This window comes from Panthera pardus, unplaced genomic scaffold, assembly GCF_024362965.1.
Source record: "Panthera pardus isolate Hobbes unplaced genomic scaffold, ASM2436296v1 HiC_scaffold_4, whole genome shotgun sequence".
NCBI lineage: Eukaryota > Metazoa > Chordata > Mammalia > Carnivora > Felidae > Panthera > Panthera pardus.
In genome coordinates, this window is record NW_026526969.1 from 20615942 (window position 1) to 20643179 (window position 27238).

Below are 27238 nucleotides of genomic sequence, written 5' to 3' on the forward strand. Positions count from 1 at the left end.
ACTTCAGGGGGAGGGGCAAGGGGTGGGCCTCCTCTACAGTGGGGAGCTGAGGGAAGGGGCAGGTAAGCTCTTCCAGGGTCCTTTTGGAACACTTACCCTAAATCCTTACAATGACCCTGGCCTAGTGCTATAGACAGGAACCCAGGGCCTCTGGGCAGCTCCCCTGCCCAAGGTCTGGGCTAAGTGGGCTTCAATCAGTCCTTCTGACTTCCAAATTCATGACTCTGCTAGCAAAAGCAAACCCATGACCCGCAGCCAGAAAGCAGAACGTCCATGTTTTCTTTGCTCTGTCCACCGCTGGGGCCACAGTGTTTTCAATGGCCAGATTGATTTAGGAAATATTTACCCCACACTTAGTCCGTGCATAACATTGTTCTGGGGCTGTAGGATGGCAGCTTGTTTCACAATCAACCCAGTGCTATCAAGCTAGTGCTGTTACTCCCTCCAGGTTACAGAGAGTCTGAACCAGTTGCGCAAAGTCACCTAGTAAGGAAGTGGCGGGTTGGGATCTGCGTCCACGTGCTTACCCTCTAATGCTTTTCTTGTTCACGGGAACATCTAGATTTCCAGTGTGTCTTAGAGATTGTAAGCCCTGGCAATTCTGATGGCTGATGAGCTGCCCTCTTTGGCTGGGCCATGAGTTCTCCAGTGTGCCACAGTCCTCACCCCTCCCCGATGTGTCCCTGACACGACGTTTCTTATACAAATCCATCTCACTCACTACTTTCTCACCTGTTTCCTGGCACATGAGGAGTCCTCTGTCTCATGATGCTGAGCATTTTCTCTGAAAGCCAGATAAAGAGTTATTTTGAGCTTTGTGGGTCATAATATCTCTATTACACCTACTCTTCAGGCCTGCTGTTGTAGTGTGAGAGCAGCCACACACAGGTGAAGGGGGTGGCTGTGTGTAGGTAAAACTCTTTACAAAAGCAGGAAGTGGTTTGCCAACCCTGCTTTGCTTGCTGAAACTCACCAAGTCTGCCCCAGTCCATTCACCTCAACTGTCCTGAGCCCCAACGAGCCTTCTGTCCCTCTCTGGCCGTGCCCTTGTGCTTCCCTACCTTCTACCTATCTCATGACAGAGCTTAAACTTCATCTTTGAGGCTTGAGGCTTTGGGTGGGGCTGGGCAAAGCCTGCCCTGGAACATGGTTCCTTTCCCAATAGAGAAATCTCTCAAGCTACAAGTCCACAGCTCTCAAGGCTGATGGGAGGCTGGCCTCCTCATCAAAGCGAATGGGCACGTTGTACATGGATGACCAAACAGTACTGGTGGCCTGTGGACGGAACTTGAGCGGGAGATTCTGCTTCCTAGGAAAACCATCCCACGTGAGTGACAGTAGGATTCTGAGCAACTGGGAGAGGAAAAAAAAAAAAAAAGAAAAGCGAGCCTCAGTGGGTAGCCACTAGGATTGCAAGCGTCATGACCGTGCTTGCAGAAAGCAGTGGTCACTTGCATGGCGCTCTTGGCTGTGTTGATTGGGAAAAGCCCAGGGTGAAGTGATCTGAGCAGTGTGAGGACAGCAGATGAGTCCAAATGTATACAAAGAACAGAAGACTGAAGGGAATCACACCCATAAGTTGGGTGAGTAATACATAGCCATTCAGTGCATGTTTCTAGAACACCTCATTGCGCTAAGGAAGTGTTTTATGGATCATTCCATTCAATCTAACCCAAGAATAAGGGGAATGATATTTATACATCCATTTTACAGAAGAAGAAACTGAGGCAGAGAAGGTCAAGGATTGTGCCCCAAGGCCACACACGGGTAGGTGTTAAGGGCTGGGAGCAGGATCTAAGTCTGAGGGGGGTCTGACCCACCTGAAATATGCCTTGACATGGCCTCCCCATCACTGCTCTGCTCCCATCTTAGAACTCTACAGGTGGTTTCTGTCTTTTAGTAACGTGGTAATTTCTCAGATTTTAATAAGTGTTGGATGCTTAACCAACTGAGCCACCCAGGTGCTCTGGGTTTTGTCTTTTAACAAGTTGGAATTTCCCAGATTTTCCCTAATAAAGAGCAACCACCCCCCCCCGCCCCTGCCATCAGAAAGTCTTACTTTATTATTATTATTATTATTTTAAGTTTACTTATTTATTTAGAGAGCATGAGCAGGAGAGGGGTAGAGACAGAGAGGGAGAGAGACAGAATCTCAAGCAGGCTCTGCACTGTCAGTGCGGAGCCTGATGCAGGGCTCAAACTCATAAACTGTGAGATCATGACCTGAACTGAAACCAAGAGTTGGATGCTTAGCTGATTGAGCCACCCAGGCACCCCTAGGAGGTCTTACTTTCATAATGAAAAACAAGTAACAAGGCACCCAGGGGTCTGGACAGGAAGGCTGAGGGTCAGTGGGGAGCAGAGGCGACAGAGGGCCTCTTGCCCACCCAGCCAGGCCAAGTGGTGGGGGGACAGGGGCCACAGTTGTGGACCTCCATCCTCTTTTTTTTTTTTTTTTAAATGAGGTGGAAAGGAGCTCCTGGGTGGCTCAGTTAGTTAACCGTCCAACTCTTGATTTCAGTTCATGTCATGACCTCACAGTTTTGTCAGTTTGAGCCCCATGTTGGGCTCCTTGCTGACTGCAGAGCCTGATTGGGATTCTCTCTCTCTCTCTCTCTGCCCCACCCCTTCTTGCGTTCTGTCTCTCAAAATAAATAAATAAACTTAAAAAATTCTTAACGAAGTAATAAAATTGCGGTAAAGGGGCACCTGGCTGGCTCAGTCAGTAGAGCATGTGACTCTTGGTCTTGGGTTTGTGAGTCAAGCCCCACATTGGGCATAGAGCCTATTAAAAAAAAATAATAATAAAAAAATATATATATACATATGTATAGATACATAATTTAGGCAAAATTTGCATACAATTAATTTGCATAAAATTAACCATTATCCACTCTAAAGAGAACAGGTAAGTGGCAGATCACTATTTAGTACACCTACAATGTGGCTCAACCACCACCTCATCCTGTTCCAAGACATGTTCATCACCCCAAAGGAAATCCCATCACTACTAAGCAGTCACTCCCCTTCTTCCCCCCTCTCCCAGCCCCTGGCCACCACTAACTACTTCCTGTCTCTATGGATTTGCCTGTTCTGGACATTTCACAGAAACAGACCTACACACCATGTGGTCTTTTGTGTGTGGTCTCCTTCATTGAGCGTCACGTTTTGGAGGTTCATCCGTGTTGTAGCGGGTGTCACTGCTTCCTTTTGTGCGGCTGGATGACATCCCACTGTATGGACAAATCACCTGGTGGTGGTCATCCATTCATCGGTTGACAGGCGCTGGGGCGGTTTCCACCTTTTGGCTCTTGTGATCGGTGCTGCTGCGAACACTTGTGTACAAGTCTTTGAGAACTTGTTTTCAATTTTCATGGGTCTATCTATACCTAGGAGCTGAATTGCTAGGCCATATGCAATCACCATGTGTAACTTTTTATTTTTTTATTTTTATTTATTTATTTATTTATTTATTTAATTTTTTTTAAATTTTGGGGTGCCTGGGTGGCTCAGTTGGTCGGGTGACCGACTTCAGCTCAGGTCATGATCTCACAGTTCGTGAGTTTGAGCCCCGTGTCCGGCTCTGTGCTGACAGCTCAGAGCCTGGAGCCTGCTTCCGATTCTGTGTCTCCCCCTCTCTCTGCCCCTCCCATGCTCATGCTCTGCCTGTCTCTCAATAATAAATAAATGTTAAAAAAAATTAAAAAAAATTTTTTTAATTTTACTTTTTTTTTTTTTTTTAATTTTTTTTTTCAACTTTTTAAATTTATTTTTGGGACAGAGAGAGAGACAGAGCATGAACGGGGGAGGGGCAGAGAGAGAGGGAGACACAGAATCGGAAACAGGCTCCAGGCTCCGAGCCATCAGCCCAGAGCCTGACGCGGGGCTCGAACTCACGGACCGCGAGATCGTGACCTGGCTGAAGTCGGACGCTTAACCGACTGCGCCACCCAGGCGCCCCTAATTTTACTTTTTTAACTTACATCCAAGCTAGTTAGCATATAGTGCAACAAAGATTTCGAGAGTAGATTCCTTAATGCCCCTTAACTTTTTTAAATATTTATTTAGTTTTTAGAGAGACAGAGAGAGAGCAAACTCACAATAGGGGGAGGGGCAGAGAGAAAGGGAGACAGAAATTCCAAGGAGGCCCCACGCCGTCAGCACAGAGCCTGATGCGGGGCTCGAACTCAAGAACCGTGAGATCGTGACCTGAGCTGAAATCAAGAGTCAGATCCTCAACCGACTGAGCCACCCAGGCACTGCCCCCGCCCCCCCACCATGCGTGAGTGTTTGAGGAACTACCTCAAACTGCACCCTCCTCCTTTCCTTCTGCAGTAACACTCTAGTTGTTTCAAAACTCCTCTGCTCCTGCAACAGCCGTCTGAGATCTGGAATAGGACGGAGGGGTGGTAGGGTGGAAGAAGGGGACCCAGGACAGGAGCCCCAGAATGTGGTGGGGAAGGGCTCTGGGGTCTAAATGCCTGGGCCCCAGTTCTGGCTTCTCTGCTCACTCTGGGGATGGCTGACAGAATCATGGCCCCCAGAGATGTTTCCATCCTAATCCCCGGACCCTTGAGAGAGTATGGTAACTTGCTCAGCAAAAGGGACTTTGCAGAATGTGACTAAGGATTCAGAGGGTGGGATTATCCTGTGGGCCAATGTAATCACAGGGGTCTTTGTAGCAGAGAGGTCAGGCGGGTCAGGGCCAGAGGATATATGAGCATGGAGGCAGAGACTGGCATGACCAGTGGGTGTGGCCACCAGAAAGCCAGAAAAGGCAAGGAACGGACTGTCCCCTCGAGCCTTCAGAAGAAACACAGCCCTGCCGACCTGTTATAGATTCTGATCTCCAGAACCCTACGACAATAAATTTGTATGGTTTGAAGCCATGAAGTGCGTGGTCGTATGTCACAGCAGCGACAGAGAAGGAGCACCTTAGGTGTGCGACTTGAGCTGGTCGCTGAGCTTCTCAAGGCCACACCTTTCATATCTGTGAGTGGAAAGGACAGTGATGCCAGTTGAGGCTTGCCCTGAGGACAAATCAGGAAATGAATGGATGGTGTTAGGTGCGGAGCCTGACATCAGCTGACACGTTCTCCCCTGCTAGACCACAAGCACCACAAGAATTAAGATATTGTGTCCACTTGGTTTACGGCCAACCTCAAGTGCTGAGCAGCGTCTGGCCCTTGGTGGGCCTGGACACGTCTGCGCTGAAAGAAGGGAGAGTGAGAGCTGCCTTTCTGGACAGGGTCGGGGCCCCAGGCCCCAGGAAGAGGTCATTTGAGAGAGGATAATCATCTTTTTGTAACGACCACGCTGAGGGTAAGAATAGAGGAGACAAGGACCACAAAGACTCCTAGTATAGTGCCAGGCACATGCCATCTGCCCAGTGGAGGGGAAATGGAAACCACTTTTCCCTCCCTGTCCCTCCCTCCTGTCTGTCTCTCTTCACTCAAGTCAACAGAGGCCCAGGCCATACTGTGTTCCAACCTGCATGTCTGGCCTGTTGAGAAAACAGTGAAAAATCCCCGAGTGAAGAGGCTTACAGGCCCGTGGGGACCTTCCTGGGTCCCGCAGCACCTGCTCCTGTTGGGAAGCTGTAAGCACACCTGTTAGGGCACAGGCCCCACCCCCCTGGACGCTAGCCACCCCTAGGAAGGGTGGGGCTGGTTGCCAAGGTGCCAAGGCCTCAGGTAGCAGCTATCTTGGGTTGCGGATCCGGAAGCAGGAAGTAGCCTGTGTTCTCAGGACCTGGCAACTGGCTGACTGGGGGAGCCTGGAGGCTGGTAGGAGTCTGGGCGCGGAGTTGCTGGGGGCGGGGGGCAGGGGGTGGTGGGAGGGGACCAGGCAGGGTTTTGGGGGTGTTGGTGTGGGAGGGGGCAGGGGCAGGGGCAGGGGCAGGGCAGGGGCTGGGCTGTGAGAGGTCTGGCTGAGTTCTGAGGCAGCCCCTTGGGGGCTGGTGGTACCCAGAAGGCTGGAGCTGAGATGGCCTTGGCAGAAGACCTGGAGAAGGAGCTGGAGACCACGGCCCAGGAAGTGCTGGGGAAACTGAGGAGCGGTCAGCTGTTCCAGTCCAGGTGGGACACTGCTGCCTTCATCATCTTTCTCATCTTCCTTGGTGAGTGTGGCCTTGGCCTTTGCCCCGCCCTCCCCCCCCGCACCTCCTGACCCAGACGTGGCCAGGACCCTCTCTGGACACCTGTCACTGCCCCCCCCCCCCCCCCGCCCACTCCAGGCACTGTGTTGCTGCTGCTGCTGCTTGTTTGCATCCACTGCTGCTGCTATAGCTGCTGCAGCCGCCGCACCTCCAGATCCCAGAAGGTGAGCCCCGATCAGGTGAGCCCCACTGGCCTCCTGGGCTGGGCAGGTGCGAGGGGCAGCCTGGAAGTGCACTGGGGAGACGAGGGTGCTGGGCCTCCTGTGGACAGGGGGCAGGCAGGGGACACATGAGTGAAGCCCAGCTGATTCCTGTGCCTCTCTTGTAGGAACACCGCAGGGGTGTGGATAACTTGGCCCTGGAACCTTAACACACCGAGCCCCCCAGCCCCTCTGCCCATGTGTCCTGCTGGGCAACAGGAACAATGCCTTGTTTGTCCAGAACCTGAGTCTGGAGTGTGTTCTGAGCCTCCCGTCAAGGGGTGGGCAGTTGGGAACTCACTGCTTTATCCAGATGCCCACCTGCTCCCTCACAGCTTTCAGCCTACACGACGGCCACCAGACCCTGAGTCACCAGCGACTGCCCATGGGAGGGGAAGCTGGGGCCCAACTCAGGGGCCGGGACCCCCAGGCAGAACCCTTGTTCCCATCCCACTCAGCCCCTTGGCAGCCCAGAGGACCCCCTCAAAGGTGGTGTGGGGAGGCCAAGGGCTCAGTCACTGGGTACCCCACTCAGGTCCTGAGTATCAGGGATCCCCAGCCTGGTCCTCACTCAGACAGACAGACGCTCCAGGTAAAGTCGGGTGATCTTTATTTCCTAGAGGCCTTGTCAGGGATGCTGAGCAAACGCATTCTAGGACACCACAGCTCACGGTGGGTGGCTTCTGTCTGCTCTCCTAACTCACAGTTTAGGGTCGCCACCCACTCCTCACCCTCCATGGAGGGGGTGTGCGTGGCTACCCTTCACCATCCAAGGGCAGCTCAGAAAGCAGAAAAAGGAGGCGGAAGGAGAGCCCTGGGGTTGGCCCCACCCAGAGTCCAAAGGTTTCTGCCTGCAGGGAGGGAGGGTTTGGAATGTGGGCCACATCTCTGCTCCGCCTTCCTGACCACCCCCCTCCGCAAAATGAAAAGCAAGCCTTCGTCCCTTCTTTTCAGTGATTCCAGTGTTCATTTCCATCTGTGCAAATATGATGGGCAGGATGGGGTAAAGACGAAAATAAATAGCCCATGCTGCCCGGCTCTGGCCAACACTCCAAGAGGGGATAGATGAGAGGGACAAGGGCCATTTCCCAGGTGGACAGACTCTTGGGGGTTCTGTTCAGAAAGGCCTGTAGCTCCAGTAGCTGGAGAACACGGAGATCTGGAGAGGGAGGGGGGGGGGGGACATGGTGAGTGCTGGTGCTAGGGAGCCTCCCTTGCTGTACCCTGTGACCCGGGTGAGATTTCAAGGTCATCCAAGGGCAATTTGTTAGGGAGAGGGTACTGTTGCTCGGCAACGTTGTGGCCCATCTGCTGGGTGTGTGTGGAGGGTACGATGGAGATTTGGGGGTGCTTTGGAGGTATGACCAGAGCCCTTAGGATCCCCCCAAAATGAAAAGGCTTAGCAGCCTGCCACCTGGCTGGCCCAATGTGTCTGAGAGGGAGGCCCACCCCGACCCCACAGTCCCCCGTGGCCCACCTTATCCTTGAGCTGCTGGCAGAGCTGCAGGGAGACCGTGAAGAAGACTAGGGCATCGTTGAGCCACGGGATCACACACTCCACCTTGTGCACATGGCTCACCTCCAGACGCTGGGAGCCCCACTCGCTGTGGGGAGAGGGGAGGGTCTCCCCTGGGCAGGGGGTGCTGACCAGCCTGGCCCCCCAGGCCCCAAGGTGCAAAGGGTTGGGGAGGGCAGGGTGCTCCCCGGCAGCATACTTACAACATGGCCCCAGGGCTGTGGAGCACGGCGCCTCCAGCTGGGCGGAAGTTCTAGGAAAGAAGGGGACCAGACCCGGTCAGGCCCTGGAGGCTGGTCAGGCCCTGGAGGCTGCCAGGCACGTGGGGGCGGGTGGGGTTCCCTCACCTTGGTGGAGTTGGGCTGCAGGGCGTGCAGCTGGTACACGGTGAGGCAGAGCTTGTTGAGGTTGATGTACACATTGACTAGTAGGTCAGAGGGCAGGGCAGGGGCGAACATCCGCTGGGGACGAGCACCGGGCAAGCAGGTCGGATGAGGGTCGCGCAGGCGCAGGCCTCCCAGAACCACCTGGGCAACCCCATTCCCCAACCCAGGCACTGGGGCTTCTAGACTTTTCCGAGGTGTCCTGGGTGGCTTTCTGCACCAGGCTTGAGAAGCACTGATGCAGACTAGGAGCATTTGGGGGACGCAGGGTGGAAGCCAAGGACCTTGTCCCAGAAAACTGCATAGACAGAGGACTCAGACAGCAGTTCGGGGTTTCCAGGGCCCCTTCACACCCGTGTCCCTCCCAGGGGCAAGCTGGGCTCCTCAGTGGGGATTCCCTCTCCTGGAGCAGGGGCTGGACTAAGGTACTGACCGTGAGGCCACTGGCAGCGATCTCAGGCAGAGTAAGGGTAGCCGGGGTGGTGAGCCGGTTGCGGGCTCTGGTCAGCTGCAGCATCACAGCGTCCATCAGCTGTGGGCAGGGGGCTGGTCAGAGCTGCTTCGAGGGCAGCCCCTGCCCTCCCACATCAGAGCGTGACAAAGTCATGGAAGCTCCCAGCTCCTGCCCTGGGTGCTCACGGTCTCAAGGCCTGAACCCCTGCTGTGTGGGGCTTGTTAAAGGTGCAGGTACTGGGGTTCCAGCTGAGGGTGGGGGTAGGACGTCTGCAGTGGTGACCACCTATCCAGCAGGTTCTACTGCATGGGATCTTGGGTGCTGGTCCAGTGGGGAATGGAACATGGGAGATCCTGAGCGTCAGTCTCAGGGGCATGAGGGCTTTGTGGATGGGGGTACAGGCAATGAAGGAGCTTAGAAGAAGGGGCCTGAATCCAGCTTGGGTGCAAGGAGCCAGGGACAGTGATGGCACGGCTAGGTTCAGGTCTTAGCCTGGGGTACCAGCCCCATTTTCACAGTTGAGGAAAGAGAAGGTCCCAAGTGCTAAGGTCACATGGCTAGTGAACAGTGGAACCATCTGGAACTCATCCTTTTCCTTTGCCATGACTAAAACTCTTGCTTGGACTCCTCAGAGCCCCAACTTCCACTGCTTCCAGCTATTGCCATGGGCATGGGGGTGACCTTGCTTCCAGGAAAGGCAAATCTGGGTGGAGGCATGGGGACTACACCCCCTGTCCCCAGGGTGGTCACAGTTCTGGGAGGGACCTTAGGCCATTAGTTGTAAGTTTTCATATGAGGACACAGAGGTCCAAAGAAGGAAACTGAATCACCTGAAGACACATAGCAAATCAGGGACAGAGTTTAAGCATGAGTTTGGGGCATATGAGCGCAGCTGGTCCCTGCAAACCATGTGGATTCCCTTTGCTAATTATAAGAGTTCCTCTAGTGCTAGTCATGTGACTACTAGCATCTACTAGTAGTAGCTGAGCACTTCCTGAGCATTTGCTAGAGGCTACTTTACCTGCATCATCACAACTGGTCGTCACTGCAGTGAGTCCCCCCTCTATAGGTGAGGCTATTGAGGCATCGAATGACTAAGAAAGTAACCTGAGGTTGCACAGCTTACAACGGAGGCCCTGGAATCAGAATCTCAATCTGAGTCTGGAACCTGGGATATGAATCATTTGACTGTAGCTGGATGGACACGGGTGCGTTGAGAGGTGATGGGTGGGCCATCAGCTGCGCCTGAGGATGTGGGGGCAGAATTCTCCAGGGGCCTGGTCAGGGCCAGGGGGAGGGAACCTAGTTCTCCTGTCCCTTCTGGCAGCTCACCTTGAGGACCTCTGCTCCCGTCCTGAACTGGTAGCTTTCATCCCGGTTGGCAAGGAGGTAAATGGCTTGGCTTACATGGTTCCTGGCATCCTGGATCTGAAAACAGTGCCCATCGAGAGGTCAGCGGGCTGGGCCTCAAGAGGAAGAGATGCCAACTTCATCTCTCGGTGGGCAGTTCCGGCCCCAGTCATCACGATGAGGGGCCATTCTCCTTGGAGGGGTGGGGTGGGAACCGCCTGCCTGCTCTCTCCCCACCAGCTGCCAGCTCCGTGTCCTCTGAATGCCAGGTCCTGGCTGGGTGTTGGGCACATGGCAAGACTGTGGCAGGCCTGCTGTCACACAGCTCACCTTCTAAAGGAGGGCAGGTGATCGCAGAGTAAAGGCCTAAGATAAAAAGACTGACTTGCACAAGGAAAGAGGGTGACTCTGCAGGATGGGGGAGGGGGGAGCCTCTTTTGATGGATGGAGGTCAAGGGAGGCCCCAGGGAAGTGATTCTTGAGGATCACCCAAGTGACAAGAAAAGCAGAGAGCCGAGCATGGGCAAAGGCCCTGAGGTGGAGACCAGCTGGTGTCCAGTGAGAGGGGAAGGGGCTTGGATCAATCCAATCACACAGGAGCTTGTAGGGAACATGGACTCTGTCTCCAGGAGCCATCAGAAGCCCCCTGGAGGCTCTGGGAAGGGGAGTTCCTGGCTCCAGAGGACCCCAGTGGTTCCTGCTGGGGCCCCGGGGCCTACAGACAGGTTTTCCACCTCCTTCAAGGCTAGGCTCTGGAGCCCCAGGCACTGCCTGCCCCAGCTCTGCTACTAGGAAACACCCTTCCAGGCTTGCTCCGGCTTCAAATCCCCATGGCCAGCCTGGAGCCCTCAGTGCCTCTCAGGCCTGCCCCTGCCTGCCCTTGTGGCCTGAGCCCCAGTAGGGGAAGGGCCCAACTACCTGCTGCAGCTTCCACTGCTTGTCTTCTCGGAAGGCGAAGTGCAGCAGCTGGTTGTTCCGGGGTATCTTCAGGTTCACATCCTGACAGGCAAGAGTGGATAAGCAGAAGGATGACACCCTCCTGCTTTTGGCCACCCTGAGCCCTTGAGCAGGGGGCCAGAAATGGGGTGTATGGGGTGGTTCGGGCCCCCGTCATTCCACAGGGCAGAAGGTCTCCCAGCACAGTGGCCATTTGGAGTGTGAACAGGGAGGTCAGGAAACAGGAACTCGGGCCCAAGAGGAACCACAAAGAAATGAAAGGGAAAACAGAAAGGGGAAGGTGGCCTCAGCCAGGAGGAGCTGTGACTGTGGGCAAAAGGGAACACGGGTACAGGGCAATGGACTGAGCACCCACCCACTACTGGAGGAGAGGCACCTTCCCCCACATCTTGGTGCCTGGCACCAACGGAGCTCAGATGCTGGCCGATTTCACTTTGAATTGGGGCCAGCTTAATCCCGCTGCTGCCCACGCTTCACTGGGCCCAGACTCAGGGCTGGGCCGTGTGCAAACATCTCCCTTCGGCACCTCACACAGAAGCCACATGCCAATTCCATGAGGAGGCTGCTGGGGGGTGGGGGGAGTATTTTACAAGGGAGAAAACTGAGGCCCAGAGAGGTCAAGGATCCTGCCCAGGGTCACACAGCCAACTGGTGGCAGAGCCAGCAGGAGGCTCCCATATTCTTTCCCGCTGGTTCCTCCAGCAACAGAGAAAGGGGAGAGGGGCTGGGGGACTCACCGCCTGGCTCAGTGCATCCCCTTGCAGAGTCAGCACGCCTTTCACCTGGTCTGTGCTGCAACACGTGGGGGTCAGAGCAGTGCCTGTGGCTGCCCTCTCCCACCACCTGGCCCTCCCGGCAGCTTGCCCCTGGCTGTCCCAGGATGGCCCGCTGGGCCTTGGCTATGCAGCCTCTCCTGGAGGGATCCCAGGTGTCCCCCTCTCAAGCAGCTTCATCGCCCTCATTTCTGCTCAGCCCCTGCTCACCTACAGCTGCCAAGGATGAAGTTCTCCTGCTTGGCAGGACCCTCCGTGCCGGTGCCAGAGCAGGGCAGAGTGAAGCGGAGAGAGGCCTCCTGGAAGGGCAGAGGGGATTAGGGTAAAGTTCATCCAATCCAGTTCAACGGTCTTTCCAGAAGCCCCATTTCCTAGGTTGGCCAGGGGAGGGTCAAGTGGGTTGGTCTCACCGGAGCACCTTATCCAAGCCTCCAGGGCACCTTCCCATTTCTCAGGCCTTTCCGCCCTCACCTGGGTTTCAGGTCCTACCAGAGTGGATGGATAGCTGTTCCTTCCACATTCCCCAGAAACTTGCCTCAAGCCCAACTCCAGGATATAGAACAGAGAGATGGCCTCCTGGCTTGGTTAAGATGCTTGGTTTGGAGGATATTATGCTAAGTGAAATTAGTCAGAGAAAGACAAATATCATATGACTTCACTCATATGAGGACTTTAAGAGACAAAACAGATGAACATAAGGGAAGAGAAACAAAACTGATATAAAAACAGGGAGGGGGACAAAGCATAAGAGACTCATAAATATGTAGAATGAACAGAGGGTTACTGGAGGGGTTGTGGGAGGGGGGATGGGCTAAATGGGTAAGGGGCATTAAGGAATCTACTCCTGAAATTATTGTTGCACTATATGCTAACTTGGATGTAAATTTTAAAAAAAAAGGGGAAAAAAAGACGCTTGGGTGTGGGGACAGAGTCAGAAAATGTTAGTAGTCATGACAACTCGCAATTTCTGCCCTACCAGGCAATGTCTGGACATTTCTGTGAGTTGCCTTATTTCACAATAGCCCTGTGAGGCTGGTACTGCAATCTTTTTGCGAAAGGGAGCCCCCCCAGATGTTGAGTATGATGCTGGAGACCTTGAGATAACAGCTTCAATGGAAGCCTTCCTTGACCCCGACTCCCCGCCCGGGAGCTCATTCCACGCCCGACGCACTGCGCTCACACAGCTGCCTGTGATTAAGTGGACAATCATGCGTTGGTACCCCGACTGGACTCCCAGTCCCCCGAGGCAGGGGCTGGTCTGCACACCGCGCATCGCGCCCACAGGAGGCGCTCGGAAGGCAGGGGCATCGGCCCGGGAAAGAGCCGCTGCTGGGCCGGCCTGCCAGGCGCCTTACCTTGAGGATGTCTTGCAGCTGCCTGAGGACGGCGTGCACCTCGTCGTGCAGCAGCCAGCGGAACTCCTCCTCCTGCGGGCACAGGCCGACTGTCAGCCTCCCGGGCCCACCGCCCCCGGCTCCACCCTGCCCTGGCCGCGCGCCTCACCAACACCGCTCGCTCCGCCGCCGTCGCTGCCATCGCGGTCGCCATCGCCGCCGCTCGCCGCCCAGCGACCGTCAGGCACCCGCCGTCAGCTCGAGGCTCGGTGCACCGGCCGTCAGTGCGCTAGCAGCACCCGGGCCCACCCCCGCTGCCGATTGGCCGCACGCGCGTCCGCCCCGCCCCCGGGCCGCCTCTCCCGCCGCCGACCGGCCGAGCTGCGCTCCGAATCGAGGCTGGCGGCTGCGCGAACCCGCCTGCTCCGGCTCTCCCAGGCTGCCGCTGGCACCCACCGCGAGCGCTCTGCGCTCGGGCGCCGCGTCCACCGCCGCTCTGCCGCTGGAGCCCTTCGGCCACTTGTCCCGCCCCTCCCCGGCCCTGATAGGGCGCCCTGCTCCGCTTGCGCACACTGATTGGCCAGAGGGATGGTTTGCTCTCGCCGCGCCCGGCGGTTGGCCGGCGTGGCAGCCTGTTCCTGCTCGGCCTCGCCCTCCTCCCCCGGAGCTCGCGAGTTCCGTTGGTCCAGGAGGAACCAGCCGGATAACCAGGCAGTCACGGCGCAGTCCCGGCGCGAGGGCTGCGGGGCCGCTCTGGTGCTCCCGGCCCTCCTCCCTCCACCACACAGCGCTCTGGGTCTAGGCACAGGCCACTGCCGAGGTAATCAGTCACAGTTGTGTTACCAAGAAACGTTTTATTTTGCTTGCAGTAGCTTTTTTTGTTAATTGCACAAAATCATGTTTTGTTTTTGCCATTTAAACATCACACAATCCTATTCTGAAAGACAAATGCTCATTAAAAACAAAGCAAAAATAAAAATTCACAATCTTAATTACCTAGAAGATTTGTCATTTAAAGTAGGTTTAAAGGGGGAAAAAAAGGGATGGTGGAAGAGGGGCTTTCTTACAAGCTTTTTCACAAGTGTCACATTTTCTTCTAAAAGGGAAGGATTTCAAAACAAAGGTGAAATAGCTTAAACAGAAATAGTCATAAAAAGAAACTTTACAGAATTGTCAACAATATTAAGACAACATTGACTAACCAGTTTCATTACAGCATCTTCCCCCACCCCCACCCTCCCACCCCCAACCCCGAGTGTCCGGCTAGGACTAGAACAGGCTTTGTGTTCAGACAGAAAAGAATTCCAAATCCCAGTGAAATTATGCCAAAAACCCGCAGGCATCTTCCCTGCCCTCCCCCCTATGTCTTCTGAGATCCCCTAGCCTGGGTTCTATCAGTGGAAAAGGGCCAAATTTGTGAGGGGGAGGGGCCCACACCAGTGTGGTCTCCTCATTATATATATTCACTAGAAATGCTGACCTGCAAAGTATAACTTTGGAAAATTCAACCCATATAGAGGGAGAGAACATGGACATCCTTTGGGTGACTTCTCCTTGTTTTTACACCACATCGCAAGTCCCTCTGGTCCCCTATCCAAGGAGAAATGTTAGGGTCTCAAAGATGTCTTAGATCTACCTCTTCAGGTCAGTTAGTTCAGGTTGGGTCAGGTTCAGTTCTCTTCCCTCCCAAAAGACCCTGGGGCCCTGGAAGCATTGAAGGCTATGCTTCTGGCTGAAGTGAAGACACTCGATCCTGTTTCAAGAGCTGAGCCTAAGAAATGGCCATCGTTGGTCAGGCTGGGTTTGGGCCAAAGAAGGGACAGAAACACTGTCTCCATGGGAAGAAGAGGAGGAAGGGAGAATGAAAAGGTAGGCAGGTGGGGAACATGTGCAGGAGCAGGTTGGAGAGGATGGGACTGCTGTGAGGGGACCCAGTCAGAGTGGCTCCAGGTGGAGTCTGCAGCATAACGGAAACAGGAAGGAACCCCACTCTCCTCCCTCTTTGCTCCTCCCTGGTGGCCCTCAGGATCCCCTTCCCAAGGGCTGGAATGCAAATCCAAATACTAAGAGCCTGGTGAGGAGTGAGCTCCCCCTACACCAAAGTGAGGAAGTCTGATCCCAGCCCAGGGCTCTGCAGTGATGGTGACTTCTGGGACAGGTGCTCAAGAGCGGCGAGGAGAGCAGGCTTCTGTGAGGCTCACCTAACGTGCTGGCGATTTGCTGCTCTCCCTGGAGAGCCAGAGCCCTGTGTTCGCTCAACTTTGCCAATCTCTTTTCAGTTCACAAAGGCATTTACGGAGAGTTGCACATTGGTAGCTTAAATATGACAATCCTCATCAGCTGGTCACCTGAGGTTGGAGGGCCCATGGGGACCCTCTGTTTGGAGTCGGTGCTGGCTCATCTTGACCCAGAGCCTCTCTCTCACATGGGGGATCCAGTGGGGGGACGTGGACGTAACCACAGCCTCTTTGCTCTGAGGGACGGCAGCAGTGGGAAGGCTTCCAGTTCTCACTGCTGATTCTAGTTCCTCTACTGGAAAGGGTCTGAGATAAGACAAGCTCAGGAGGAAAAAAAAGCCAGGCAGCAGTTTCTGGGCAGCTTCTATCCTGGGGTGAGAGCCAGTGTGTGGTGTGTAGGGTGTGTGTGTGTGTGTGTGTGTGTGTGTGTGTGAACACACAGCCACCTAGTCCGGGGCCAGTGCCCAGCTCAAGAGCTTTCCCAAAGGCCAATCCTGCCGACACCCCTCCCCTCCCCAGGACCTCCAGGGGAGGGGTGACGCTGTGTGCTGTGCTGATGGCAAGTCTCAAAGTCTGTAGAAAAGGAGATGGAGACAGGTGGACTGGTCCAGAGCTAAGTCCCAGGACCCCAACCCCATGTGAGGAGGAGGGGCCAGAGGGAAGACTTGGGGGGCAGGGATGGGGTATCGAGGGCTTAGTGTATATAGGCTCGGTACACGGCAGACATGTCGTTGTCAGACTGGTCCAGTGCCTTGGCTCTTTTGTACACCTGGAAAAAAAAAGGAGATAGGCTCACACTCTGTCCACAGAGCTGACTTAAAAACACAATCTGCTTCCTGGAGGCAGTTCTAGATGTGGTCAGGCAGGCAGGCGGCAGGCAGCCTTTGGAGTCCAGGCTATCTAGGTACAACTCCTGGCCAACCCCCACACTGATTTTTTTTTTTTTTTAAATAAAAAAATGTTTATCTATTTTTGAGAGACAGTGTAAGCAGGGGAGGGGCAGAGAGAGGGGGACAGAGGATCTGAAGGGTGCTCTGTGCGGACAGCAGAGAGCCCTACGCGGGGCTAGAGTTCACGAGCTGTGAGATCAGGACCTGCGCTAAAGCTGGGCGCTTAAACGACTGAGCCACCCAGGCCCCCCACTGATCTTGAGCCAGGTGCCTCAGTGTTTCTTTGCCGTCACCACTACTACTTGATGTCATGGAGAAGGTGACAAGGTTTTATCATGAGGTTTAAAGGGACTGAGGAGGTAAAGTGCTTAGAGCATTGTTAGCAATTATAATCACGTCCCTTCCTACCTCCAGGGTCTTCCTGTGTTATGCTCTGGGCCGCTATCCTCGTCCTTCCCTCTGCGTGGGATGCTTTTCCCTCAGCACAGCTGGCCCCTTCCCAGTCAGCTCCGAGGCCTCTCCCGAGCAGCCTGAGACAGTGGCCGCACCGCTTCACTCACTCTGCTGTATTTTACTCATACTTCTGACCTTTACAGACTCTTGTTCAAATACTTATCTGCCTGTCTTGTGCCTCTTTCCATTAACATGTAAGCGCCACAAGGGAGGGAACGGGCTGCTCCTGAACACGTCCCCAGAGCCTAGAATAGTGCCTGGCAATCAACAGCCACTCCAGAGACACTAGGTGAATATTATGAACGAGTGTGAAGAGAATGAAAAAGCCATTCGACAAAGGCAGTATGGCATCCAGGCACACTGAGGAAATGCAGTTGAACACAAGGTTCCCCCATACAAGCTGCATTTTTGTCTTTTTTCAAACAGTCCAGCTGAAGCCACCATAGTTAAGTGTCCATTACAGCTCAGGTGTAGCTGTCAACTCAACACGAAGGCTCCATAAGACCTTTTCAGATACAAGAAAACCAATCATTGCCAGCAAACCTGCACTACAGGGAATGCTAAAGCAAGTTCTTCCAGCTGAAAGGAAACAATCCCAGAGAGAAATTCAATTCTTTAGAAAAGAATGAAGAGCCCTGGAAATGGTAAATAAGAGAAATACACAATTATTTTCTCTCTTCGTTAAAATAAAATACATAAGACTACTTAAAACATTCCAACATTGACCGTATGTTTAAAACAAAGGCAGATGTAACCCAGAGGACATCTGTACCCTAAAGCAGGGGTTCTCAACCAGGGATTGTTTTGCCCCCACTGGACATTTGGCAACGTCTATAGACATTGTGTCAACTGAGGGGGTGTTGCTGGCCTCCAGTGGGTATAGGACAGGGATGCTGCTAAACATCCTGTAAGCACAGGATGGCTCCCACAGCAAAATGTCATTGTGCCCAGGTTGAGAAACCCTGCCTTAAAGGAGGAGGTAGAGGGGGAGGGAAATGGAAATGTATCTATGTTGTATGTGAAGAGGTACAAGATTAACTCTAAGTAGACCGTGAAGTTTAAGGATATTGCATATTCTTGCATATTGATATCCCTAGAGCAAAGATAAAACAGAAACAATGCGTCATTAAGAAGACAGTAGGTAAAATGGAATTCTAAAAAAGATTCAAATAATCCAAAAGGCAGTAAAATAGGAAGGACAGTCAAAAGCCAGAAGAGACAAGCAGCAATCAAATGATAAAACGGTGGCTCCAAATCTGACCATACATTAACAGACTTTAAGAAAAGGACTAAATGTTACTGGACTAGTTAACCTTAAGATCCTGAACAGTAAGCACCAGTGAGGAGCCTAAATTCACACCATCCAAATGGCCAGATAGCACCACGTTCCATTGAGAAATTAACTAAAATATTTGTTTTCAAGCCAACAAATCCTGTAGACTCAGGGCAGAGGCAAGTCAGAAATCACCTCACAGAGAAACCTGCCCACACAAACCACACATAGAACCCTTTAGAACTGACTTCAGTTAAAGACAAGCTTGTTGACAAAAAAAATTATACAAAATACAAAAATAAGTCCGCTGCTAAGAGAGAATCCAAGATAAAACAAACATGAGTAACCCGAAATTGTACTGCAACCTGAAAAAGTGAAGTAAGTACTCTGGCATGTTCAGGCAGACAAGGAAGGGACAGAAAACACAGAATTCAGGGACAGAAGATTACAGATTATGAAAAGGTAGGTCTGAAAAGAGCAGAACCGTGTTTCTTTTTTCCTTTTTTTTAATGTTTATTTATTTTTGACAGAGAGACAGAGAGAGAGAGAAACAGAGCATGAGTGGGGGAGGGGCAGAGAGAGAGGGAGACACAGAATCCAAAGCAGGCTCCAGGCTCCGAGCTGTCAGCACAGAGCCTGACACGGGGCTTGAACTCACAGACCGTGAGATCATGACCTGAGCTGAAGTCACACGCTCAACGGACTGAGCCACCCAGGCGCCCCAGAACCGTCTTTCTTTACTTCTTCACTGGAACAAGCCACTGGAGACTTCTAATTAACTTGAGTGATGCATATCCTTTTTTTAGCACTTGGAAGATACAGCTTCTAAAATAAATGAATTTATGTGTTTTACACAAAATGTAGAGTTTTGTTTTTTGTTTTTTTAAATGTTTGTTTATTTTTGAGAGAGCACATGTGCTTGGGGAAGGGGCAGAGAGAGAGGGAGACAGAGAATCCGGAGCAGGATCTGAGCTGTCAGCAGAGAGACCAACGTGGGGCTTGAACTCACAAAGTGGGAGATCATGACCTGAGCCAAGTCAGATGCTTAACCAACTGAACTACCTGGCGCGCTACAAATGTAGTTTTTATTGTAGCTCTACAGTAAAGAAATAGTGCTCAGCTTTTTTAAGGCTACACTTCCAAACAGCTTTTCAAAAAGTGCATGTGTAGGTGCTTAATAAAGTTGTCATTCAAAAAAATGTAAATGACCAAACACCCCAATTAATAGGCAGAATCTTTCAGAATGGGTAAAAATCCAAGCTCCAATGACAGACTGTATACAAAAGATACAGTATAAAAACACAAACTGAAAGCAAATGAATGGAAAAAAATATACAATGGGGCACCTGGGTGGCTCAGTTTGGTTAAGCGTTTGACTCTTGATTTCAGCTCAGGTCATATTTAATGATTCGTGAGTTTAAGGCCCACATTGGGCTCTGCGCTGACAGAGTGGAGCCTGCTTGGGATTCTCTGTCTCCCTCTCTCTCTGCCCCTCCCCTGACTCGCTCGCTCTCTCTCTCTCTCTCTCTCTCAAAAATAAATAAATATTAAAAAAAATATAAAAACAATAGCACCTATAGTAAAACTGGGCAATAGGCTTCAAGACAAAGACCAGAAAGCGACATTTTATAAAAACAGAAGGGCAAACTCATAAGGAAGATGTGGCCATCGTAAATGCTAAGAGTTTCAAAATTACAGGAGTTTCAAAGATAATAGACAAAATCAAAGGGAAAAACAGACAATCCCACAATCACAGTTAGAGATTTTAAGACCTTTCAGCAACTGAAAGAACCAGAGAAAAAGGCCAGTAAATGTGATCCGAAAAAACTACCAACCTCAACCTAACTGGTATCTGCAGGACATAGTCCTCTTAAGTGCACACAGCACACCCAAAGACAGACCATCTGCTGGGCCACAAAACAAGTCTGAATAAATTTAAAGAACCAAAAATCATACAGGATGTGTTTTTTTAACCACAACAGAGACATATTAGTAATCAATAATCATTAGATATGTAGGACAACTCCAATTATATGATACACTTTTGAATAATCCACAGGTCGAAGAAATCACATGGGAAGTAGGCATGGCTAAGAAGGAAGCGTACAGTTTTACATGCTCCTGTCTAGAAACAATGACCTGAGATTCCACCCCAAGAGATGAGACACAAAGCAAAATAAAGATGGGCGGGGGGTGGGGTGGGGTGGGTAGCGAATAGTAAAGACAAAAGGAAGATGGCCAGGGTTGTGCTTCGCCTCTGGCAGGTACCTCGTTGGCTGCAGCTGCCATAGGAGTAGGATGGTTGACCGCATCACCCAGGGCAATGGCTAAGCGGAGATCCTTCTGGATGTACTTCAGGTAGAAATCAGGCTTAAAGTTTCCTTGCAGGATATCTGAGGAAGGAAAGCCACTTATCAGGCAAATTGAATAAACTCTAACTAAGAAACTATCTGTAATACTGTCAGGCCTCAACACCTGGCATTTCCTCCCTCTTGGACACTGAAGAGACAAGTTCCCAACCAGTACCCCCAAATCCCACCTGCCAGGTCTCTGGACCCCCTCTGACCAAGGGCATGGAATGAATGAAGAGAGTGCGTCTTTCACACCCAATGAGCCCTTGAAGAAGAGACTCCTCTGTGAGAGCTGCCTGACTCAGTTTCTCAGCTCCTATCAGAACTAAAATGCAAGAGAGGCCAAAGGCAACTCACTTTGGCACTTCTGGTCCAGGAAGATGCTGGCCAACTGTCCCTGATTGAGGATGTCCAAGAGTGTCTGCTGGGACTGGCCTGTCACTTGGGCCAGGGTCAAGCCCTCAGCGATGGTGGCCATGAAGCTTCCCTGGACCATGTTCACGATCAGCATCATCTTGGCTGCGTTGCCAACCTCACCTGGCCAGGGTAGAGAATGACGGTCACTTCTCAAGAATCTGAGGGCAGGGACTTTCTGCCCACCCTCATCCCTGCTCGGACCCACCTCTACACCCAGGGGAGGCCCCATTCACCTGCCCCTGACAGAACTGGCTCTGACCCTTCGGGCTCTTCCTCCTTCCAGGCACTGACTGTGCAAGTCAAAGGAAACCTTCCCACGGGGGCCCCAGGCAGAGAGGCCGTGCGGGAGTGACGCTGTCATCAGTGCAGTCTAGAGGGGATGTGGCCCACCCAGCCTCCGGGCCTGCAGTGGCCCGACAGGTGGGCAGGCATGTTACCTAGAAAGAAGGAGGTCTTCCCCATTGCCTGGAAGCAGCTGCTGCAGTCCTCATACAAGCCCCTGTCTCCTGCTGCTAAGATCACCAACATCCCGTCATTAGACAGCTGCTGATTCCCTGAGACCGGGGCTTCCAGAAAGCGGCCCCCCCTGGACACAATCACCTGGAAAGGAAAGTCATAGCTTCTGAAGGCCTTGCACCTCACTGGGGTTTCAAGTGGGAACACCTGGCCCTCCACACCGAGGCCCTAGACAGATGCCTGAATCATAGGAAGCATGCAGCTAAGCTGAGGTCTCCCCACCTGCTCCCATTTACTTGCAATTTCTTACAAAGACCAAACATGACCATGCTCATGGCTTGGCCGACCATACCTCCTCCAGACACTTCCCTTCTCTGACTTCAGCCACCCTCAGGGCACAGAGGGGCCAGAAGTCACCACTTGGCCCAGCAGCTTAGTGGAAAGAATACTGCTAGGATCAAATGTGGATAGCTGCTTAAACCAAAAAGGTCCTGCCAGCTGCCTGGAATGCTTCTCACTGTGGGTCTCACAGCTCTGGGACCTAATGCCCATCCCAGCTGGGCAACACCTCTCCTCTCATGGCTATTCAGACTAGCTGTGGCTTTGAAAGTAAAGAGCGAAGACAACCTAGTCCCAAGGCTACAGGCCTTTCTTTCTCTCCCTGCTTTTGTCTTTAGAGTAACCAAGTTGCCCACACAGGAGTGATCAGTTAGAGTCTTGGGCTCCAACCACAAGGATGCTGGAAGGCCACCACAAACGAGGCTGCTACCTGGGCCAGCTCAGTGACTGTGTCAGCATCCACTGTTGACATGTCCACATAGCACTTCCCAGGGCGGATCCCTTGCAGTACACCACTGGGGCCCAGCACCAGCTGTGGAGACACAAGGGAGAAGCAATAGCCCAGGCTCTTGGCTAGATGCCCAGGAGCCCCTTAGACCTCAGGTTAGAATTCTGTTGCTTTTTTGGCTCACTTACTGATTAGGAACTAAATATTGAGGCTGAAAAGGGGGAAAGCAAGTGAAATAAGCGTAGGAATGAAAAATACCTCTAGTACGTTCCCAACAATCTTGTAAAAGGGTTTATGTGTTCCTTTTTATTAAAAACCTCCCATTTAAATGATAACCTCAGTATTTTCTTGGGTTTCATTGGATTTACCCGGATTAAACTAGTCACCAGTTTAACAAGATGACTACTGTACTTGAAATGTGAAAACATACAAATAGAGCCACAGCTAAACAGAGGATCTGGGCACATGGACGCAATATGAATACACAGGGCTCGTCAGCACAGATCTCAGGGACCCTCATTTTTATTCTTTGTTCTGAATCAAAGGAAGTCTGTATTCAATTTACAAAAATATTTTTCACAATGGGGGATGGCCCCAGATGGGAAATTCAACTCCCCCACATGCTATAGATACTCACTCATGGGCAGGGGAGATAGGGTGGGGGAGAGGGAGGCCAGACAGTTTTCCTGGCCACAACATGATGGGAGAAGAGGGGATCCTTACGTCCTTGGCTGCCTTGGGATCTGACACGCAGGCGAAGGTGATGTCACAAGTTGAAACGACTTCAGCGGGGGTTCTTCCTAGGCGGGCCCCCTCCTGGATGAACAAATCACACTGCAAAAGTCACAGATCCTAATGTGAGCTACAGGCAGTGCACAACCAATACAACAACCAGGCCAGAGACACCCTGCCCAGTCCTCCTGGCTGGCCTCTCAAGGGAAGAGGCTGAGGCTAGGAGCTGGGGACACCAGAGTTGGTGGTCCAGCTTTTTGAAGGAAGTAGATTGGGCCCCTTAAGGACCGTCTCATATTTTTGCATAACTGGTGCCTAGAACGAAGTTCTACTTCATAGTAGGCACAAAACAAGTGTCTGCTAAAGGTTTCCTGTTTCAAGAACAGGATGTAAATAGCACCTGTCCGCAACCCTCTGTGGCTGTCTTGGCTGTGGCAAAACCTGCCCAGTGTCCTGGGCTACCCACACTGTGCGGGGAAGCAGGTCTGGGGCTGGGAGGCTGCCATTCCTTACCGAGATGTTCCTGGGTGCCTAAAAGCTTTAACTTTTCTTCCTTGAGAATTAAAATTACCCACCTCATAACAAAACATTATCAATATTTCAGTTTTTTCCTTTTCCAAAATCATTTAAAGAAGTAATTAGAATAACATGAACCTATTTTGTAACCAACTTTTAATATCATGTGTGATTTACATTTATCCACATTACAGTCTTTCTTAATTATTGTTTATAATGGATGGCTGCAGAATATCCCGTTGAGACACACCTGAATTTACCTAATGGCTCTCCCGAAGTTCACTATCAAACCTGCTTTTAATTATAAATGACTCCAGGGGCGCCTGTGTGGCTCCACTGATCAAGCATTCGATTTTTGATTTTAGCTCAGGTCATGATTTCACCATTGTGAGACTGAGCCCTGGATTGGGCTCAGTGGGAAGTATGGAGCCTGCCTGGGATTCTCTTTCCCTCTCTCCCCTGCTCGTTCTCTCTCTTTCAAAATAAACAAACTTAAAAAAAAAAGTGACTCCAACTAATATCTTTATGTACAATTCTTTTCCTTTATGTTTTGAATCTAGGTCCCCGAAAGTAGAATAAACAGGTTCCAAATGGTGTTCAAGTTCTTAATACACGTAGACAAATGGCTTTCCAGTGGAGCCATGTTAATTTATAATGATCACTGGCAAGGTATCACATCACCAGCACTGAGTACATCATTTAAAAACAACAAACAAGCATCCGTAAATACATAAAAACTCTGCCCTACTTGATGATTTAACCAGCCAAACCCAGTAACTTTTTGTTTGATATATATTTTGATTATTCTTGATTACTGAACCTTTTACATATTTTTTAATTTCATAAAAAATTTTTTATGTAGGCTCCATGCCCAATGTGGGGCTTGAACTCATGAAGATGAGATCAAGAGTCATAGGCTCCACCAACTGAGCCAGGCAGGTGCTCCAATTACTGAACCTTTTAAATTTACTATCTTCATTTATTGTTTCTTTTGTAAGCTATTGTGTGTATCATATTTGCTATAAGCACGTTTGGTTGATGTACACTTTAGTCTATTTTCAATTTATTTTAGTATGTGGTAGGAGGTGAGAGTAGCATTTCCCCAAACTTGCAATCAGTTGTCCTGAACAGAATTTACTGACTGACCTTTCTCCTATCTCACTGATTCGTACAGAGCCACCTCTATCAGATGAAGCCCCAGCTGTCCATGTCCAGCCTACCTGATGGGTGTGCTTCTTTATCACGGTACACAACAACTCAGCCTTTTAGTATATCGCTTTATGTTTTAAACTTTGCTTGAGAGATCTCATTACTTTCTTTTCTGAAAATATGTTTTCCATTAGCTATTCCAGAAGAACCAGAGAGTAATTTTTTTTTTTTTTTTTTTTGCCAAGATAGTTTAAAACAATTCTACAGGGATGGTCAAAAATTAGATGGCTTTCTAAAAATGTTTGTTTATTTATTTGAGAGACGGAGACCGCCCATGTGAGCTGGGGAGGGGCAGGGAGAGAAGGAGAGAGAGAATCCCAAGTAGGCTCTGCGCTATCAGTGCAGAGCCCAATGTGGGAGCCAAACTCACAAACCATGAGATTATGACCTGAGCCAAGAGAGCCAGATGCTTAACCGACTCAGTCACCCCAAAGAATTAGACAAGTTTTTAAAGATGACATTTACTACTTAAGTTGTGCCAAGCATGGTGCTGAGTACTTTACATCATCTCATTTAATCTTTTGCACAGATGACAACTCTGAGACTTAGGGAGATAAACAGCGTTGCTAAAGAAGGTGAGCAGGATGGCTGTAACTTGGATTTAGGTCTGTCTGATTCCACACCAGATTCCTAACTGCTATGCTCTGCTTTCCCATAAATTAATCTGGAAAGAATGGCCATGTTTACATAACATTTAGGTTTTCCAATCAAAATACAGGATGGCAAGAGGCACTTCTATCAAAGGGGAAGGCACTTATAAGGAAAACCCTGACTCTCCCAACTTCTACAACTGTGCATCTACATTTCCTGGTTACCCTTGCCTCGAATCACAAGCAATACTGCCGATGGGACCTGATCACCCTCCTGACTTAGGTCCCCACAGCCCCTACCCAATGCCCAGCAGCTGAAGCCCAAATCCTTCAGTAAGGCTTTCAGGGCCTTCAGTGCCCTTTCCCCCACAGACCCTTTGACTCTCCAACCAGTTCCTTTTATCCTTGAAAAGGCATTTGTTTCATTAGAGTGATTTTTTTTTTTTTTTTTTTACCTTGCCAAGAACATTTCTGTTAATTCTAATCCATTAGGCCTGCCACCTCCTTCAGCAACCACTCTCCTACCACAGCTGCATCTAGCTGCACATGGGGTGCTCATCCAGTCACTTTGTAAGCACATGTTCAGCCACACAGGCTCCCAACAGGCTGGTCCTTCCTCAGTCTCTTCCTGTGTTCCTGGTGAGTACAGGGCTTTAGTTTCTTGTACTCAGACTACTGTTCTTCACCTTTTCTTGGATAAGAACTTGATGGGAGAAGCCATGGCTTCTCTCCAGTGCAGAGGTGCACATTCAGACCTGGAGTTCCATTTCAGGGGATGCACAGACCCTTGAAGTGATGGACCACCACCCTAGGTTAAGAACTTCTAAACCTGTCCTGCCCACTTTGGTTGCCGTTAGCCATGGGAGACTATTACATTTAAGTGATGTAAAATTAAAATTTCAATTCTTAAGTCGTACTAGCCATTGATTCGAGTGCTGAAGAGCCACATGTGACTAGTGGGTGTCACACTGGACAAATCCTGGACATCTCCATCACTGCAGAATGCTCTACTGCAAGGTGCTGTTAATACAATCCCAACGACAGAATACAGTGCAGCCATGCAAAAGGAAGAAATAAATCTATCTCCACACATTCGGTATCAATGAATTACTAACACACATGTATTTGCACGTGCATGAACAAAAGGATACAAACACCTGATGTGAGCTACCTCAGCTAATGGCAAGGAAGGGAGAATTTCACTTCTTTTTATAGGCCTGTATGTTTTTAAGTGTTTACTTTTTATAAACAGCATCCTAAGCTTATATCCTTTTATAAATAACATCCTAAGCTTCTGTACCTCCATCTTTACTTGCCTGAACTATAGAGCTTGGCTCTATACTTGGCTACTCTACACATGCAAAATGCTGAGCGGAGACAATAGGAAGATTCCTATCCTCAGTTACTAGTTACTCCAACTCCAAGGGTCAAGGGTTTGTCCCACCCCGCCTGACAAGCACCACCACGAATGCTTACTTTCTCTGCAGTCCGGTTCCAGACGGTTACTGTGTGACCCATTTTTAGCAAGTTGGAGACGATGCCACTTCCCATGAGCCCAAGGCCCAAAAATCCTATCCTGAAAAAGAGAGACACTGATCGGTTCAGGGTGGAGTGGGACCGTGGTCACCAGAAACCACTCAGCGGCTGGCAGCACCACAGCAGAGCCGGAAGCAGTGTGTGTATGTTGTGCCTTTTCTTACCCTGCCATTGTTTAAAAGTGTCCCTCAATTGAAATGGGCTTTTCTAGACCTTTGCCTGCCACAGAAAGAGGTGTGCCTCTCATATGGTTTAGGGCAAGTCTCCCAAATTGTTTCCTTACTGCTGTGATAGACGGTCTGAGCTTTTAATTCCGTTAGAGCAAAAAAGCAGGCTTCTGTCTTCGGCTCTTGCAACAGCTTCCTGATCGACCCCTTCAAATGCCTGGCTTTCAGATGCCACTTTAAAACACATCAGCATCCATGACAAGTGACTGGAGTGATGTGCTCAGGATCAGCAAACTTCTTCAACTGTAGGAATCAGGATCGGTCTTCATCTCCCTGTCCAGCTCTACTTCTGACACTACACTTGTGTTCTTCCCGCTACCAGCAGAGACGGGTCTTGACCCTCTTCAAAGCTTCCTTTGGAGCCAATCTTTTCCAGAGCACGAATTCTTCCTACGCCTGCCTTCTCCTGACCCCGTCACGGCTTTCCACTGGCCTGTCCA

The 27238-nt window shown here is 50.9% G+C and overlaps 3 protein-coding genes across 6 annotated transcripts in view; 1 reads left to right on the plus strand and 2 right to left on the minus strand.

Annotated features, from left to right (window-relative positions):
• The first annotated feature begins 5661 nt into the window (after positions 1-5661).
• On the plus strand, positions 5662-6600 carry SMIM22 (small integral membrane protein 22). 3 transcript variants are annotated; one of them, XM_019468507.2, is made up of 4 exons: positions 5662-5786; positions 5971-6118; positions 6236-6336; positions 6486-6600. In XM_019468507.2, exons 2-4 carry the CDS (start codon positions 5986-5988, stop codon positions 6525-6527), a joined length of 276 nt encoding a protein of 91 aa, XP_019324052.1. In that variant the 5' UTR covers positions 5662-5786; positions 5971-5985; the 3' UTR covers positions 6528-6600. The 3 variants fall into 3 exon arrangements, with proteins under 3 accessions (XP_019324052.1, XP_019324054.1, XP_019324053.1); XM_019468509.2 differs by having other exon boundaries at positions 5663-5786; positions 6236-6321; XM_019468508.2 differs by having other exon boundaries at positions 5696-5786; positions 5974-6118.
• A 350-nt stretch (positions 6601-6950) lies between these two features.
• ROGDI (rogdi atypical leucine zipper) lies at positions 6951-13577 on the minus strand. Its single transcript, XM_019468506.2, has 11 exons — positions 13294-13577; positions 13146-13217; positions 12001-12089; positions 11755-11809; positions 10979-11059; positions 10043-10138; positions 8690-8788; positions 8221-8334; positions 8077-8126; positions 7835-7961; positions 6951-7516 (listed from the first exon to the last, which is right to left on the minus strand). Exons 1-11 carry the CDS (start codon positions 13336-13338, stop codon positions 7475-7477), a joined length of 870 nt encoding a protein of 289 aa, XP_019324051.1. The 5' UTR covers positions 13339-13577; the 3' UTR covers positions 6951-7474.
• Positions 13578-13958: 381 nt separating this feature from the next.
• Positions 13959-27238, minus strand: part of GLYR1 (glyoxylate reductase 1 homolog) — a 33910-nt gene continuing 20630 nt past the window's right edge. Inside the window, exons 10-16 of one of the 2 annotated variants that reach the window (XM_053894017.1) lie at positions 26512-26611; positions 22712-22804; positions 21971-22072; positions 21183-21345; positions 20686-20865; positions 20246-20370; positions 13959-16130 (exon numbers count right to left, since the gene is read on the minus strand). In XM_053894017.1, coding sequence (XP_053749992.1) covers positions 16056-16130; positions 20246-20370; positions 20686-20865; positions 21183-21345; positions 21971-22072; positions 22712-22804; positions 26512-26611 — 838 coding nt within the window. In that variant the 3' untranslated portion in view covers positions 13959-16055. Of the gene's footprint in view, positions 16131-20245; positions 20371-20685; positions 20866-21182; positions 21346-21970; positions 22073-22711; positions 22823-26511; positions 26612-27238 lie in introns of both variants that reach the window. The other variant, XM_019468518.2, reaches the window with a different exon arrangement.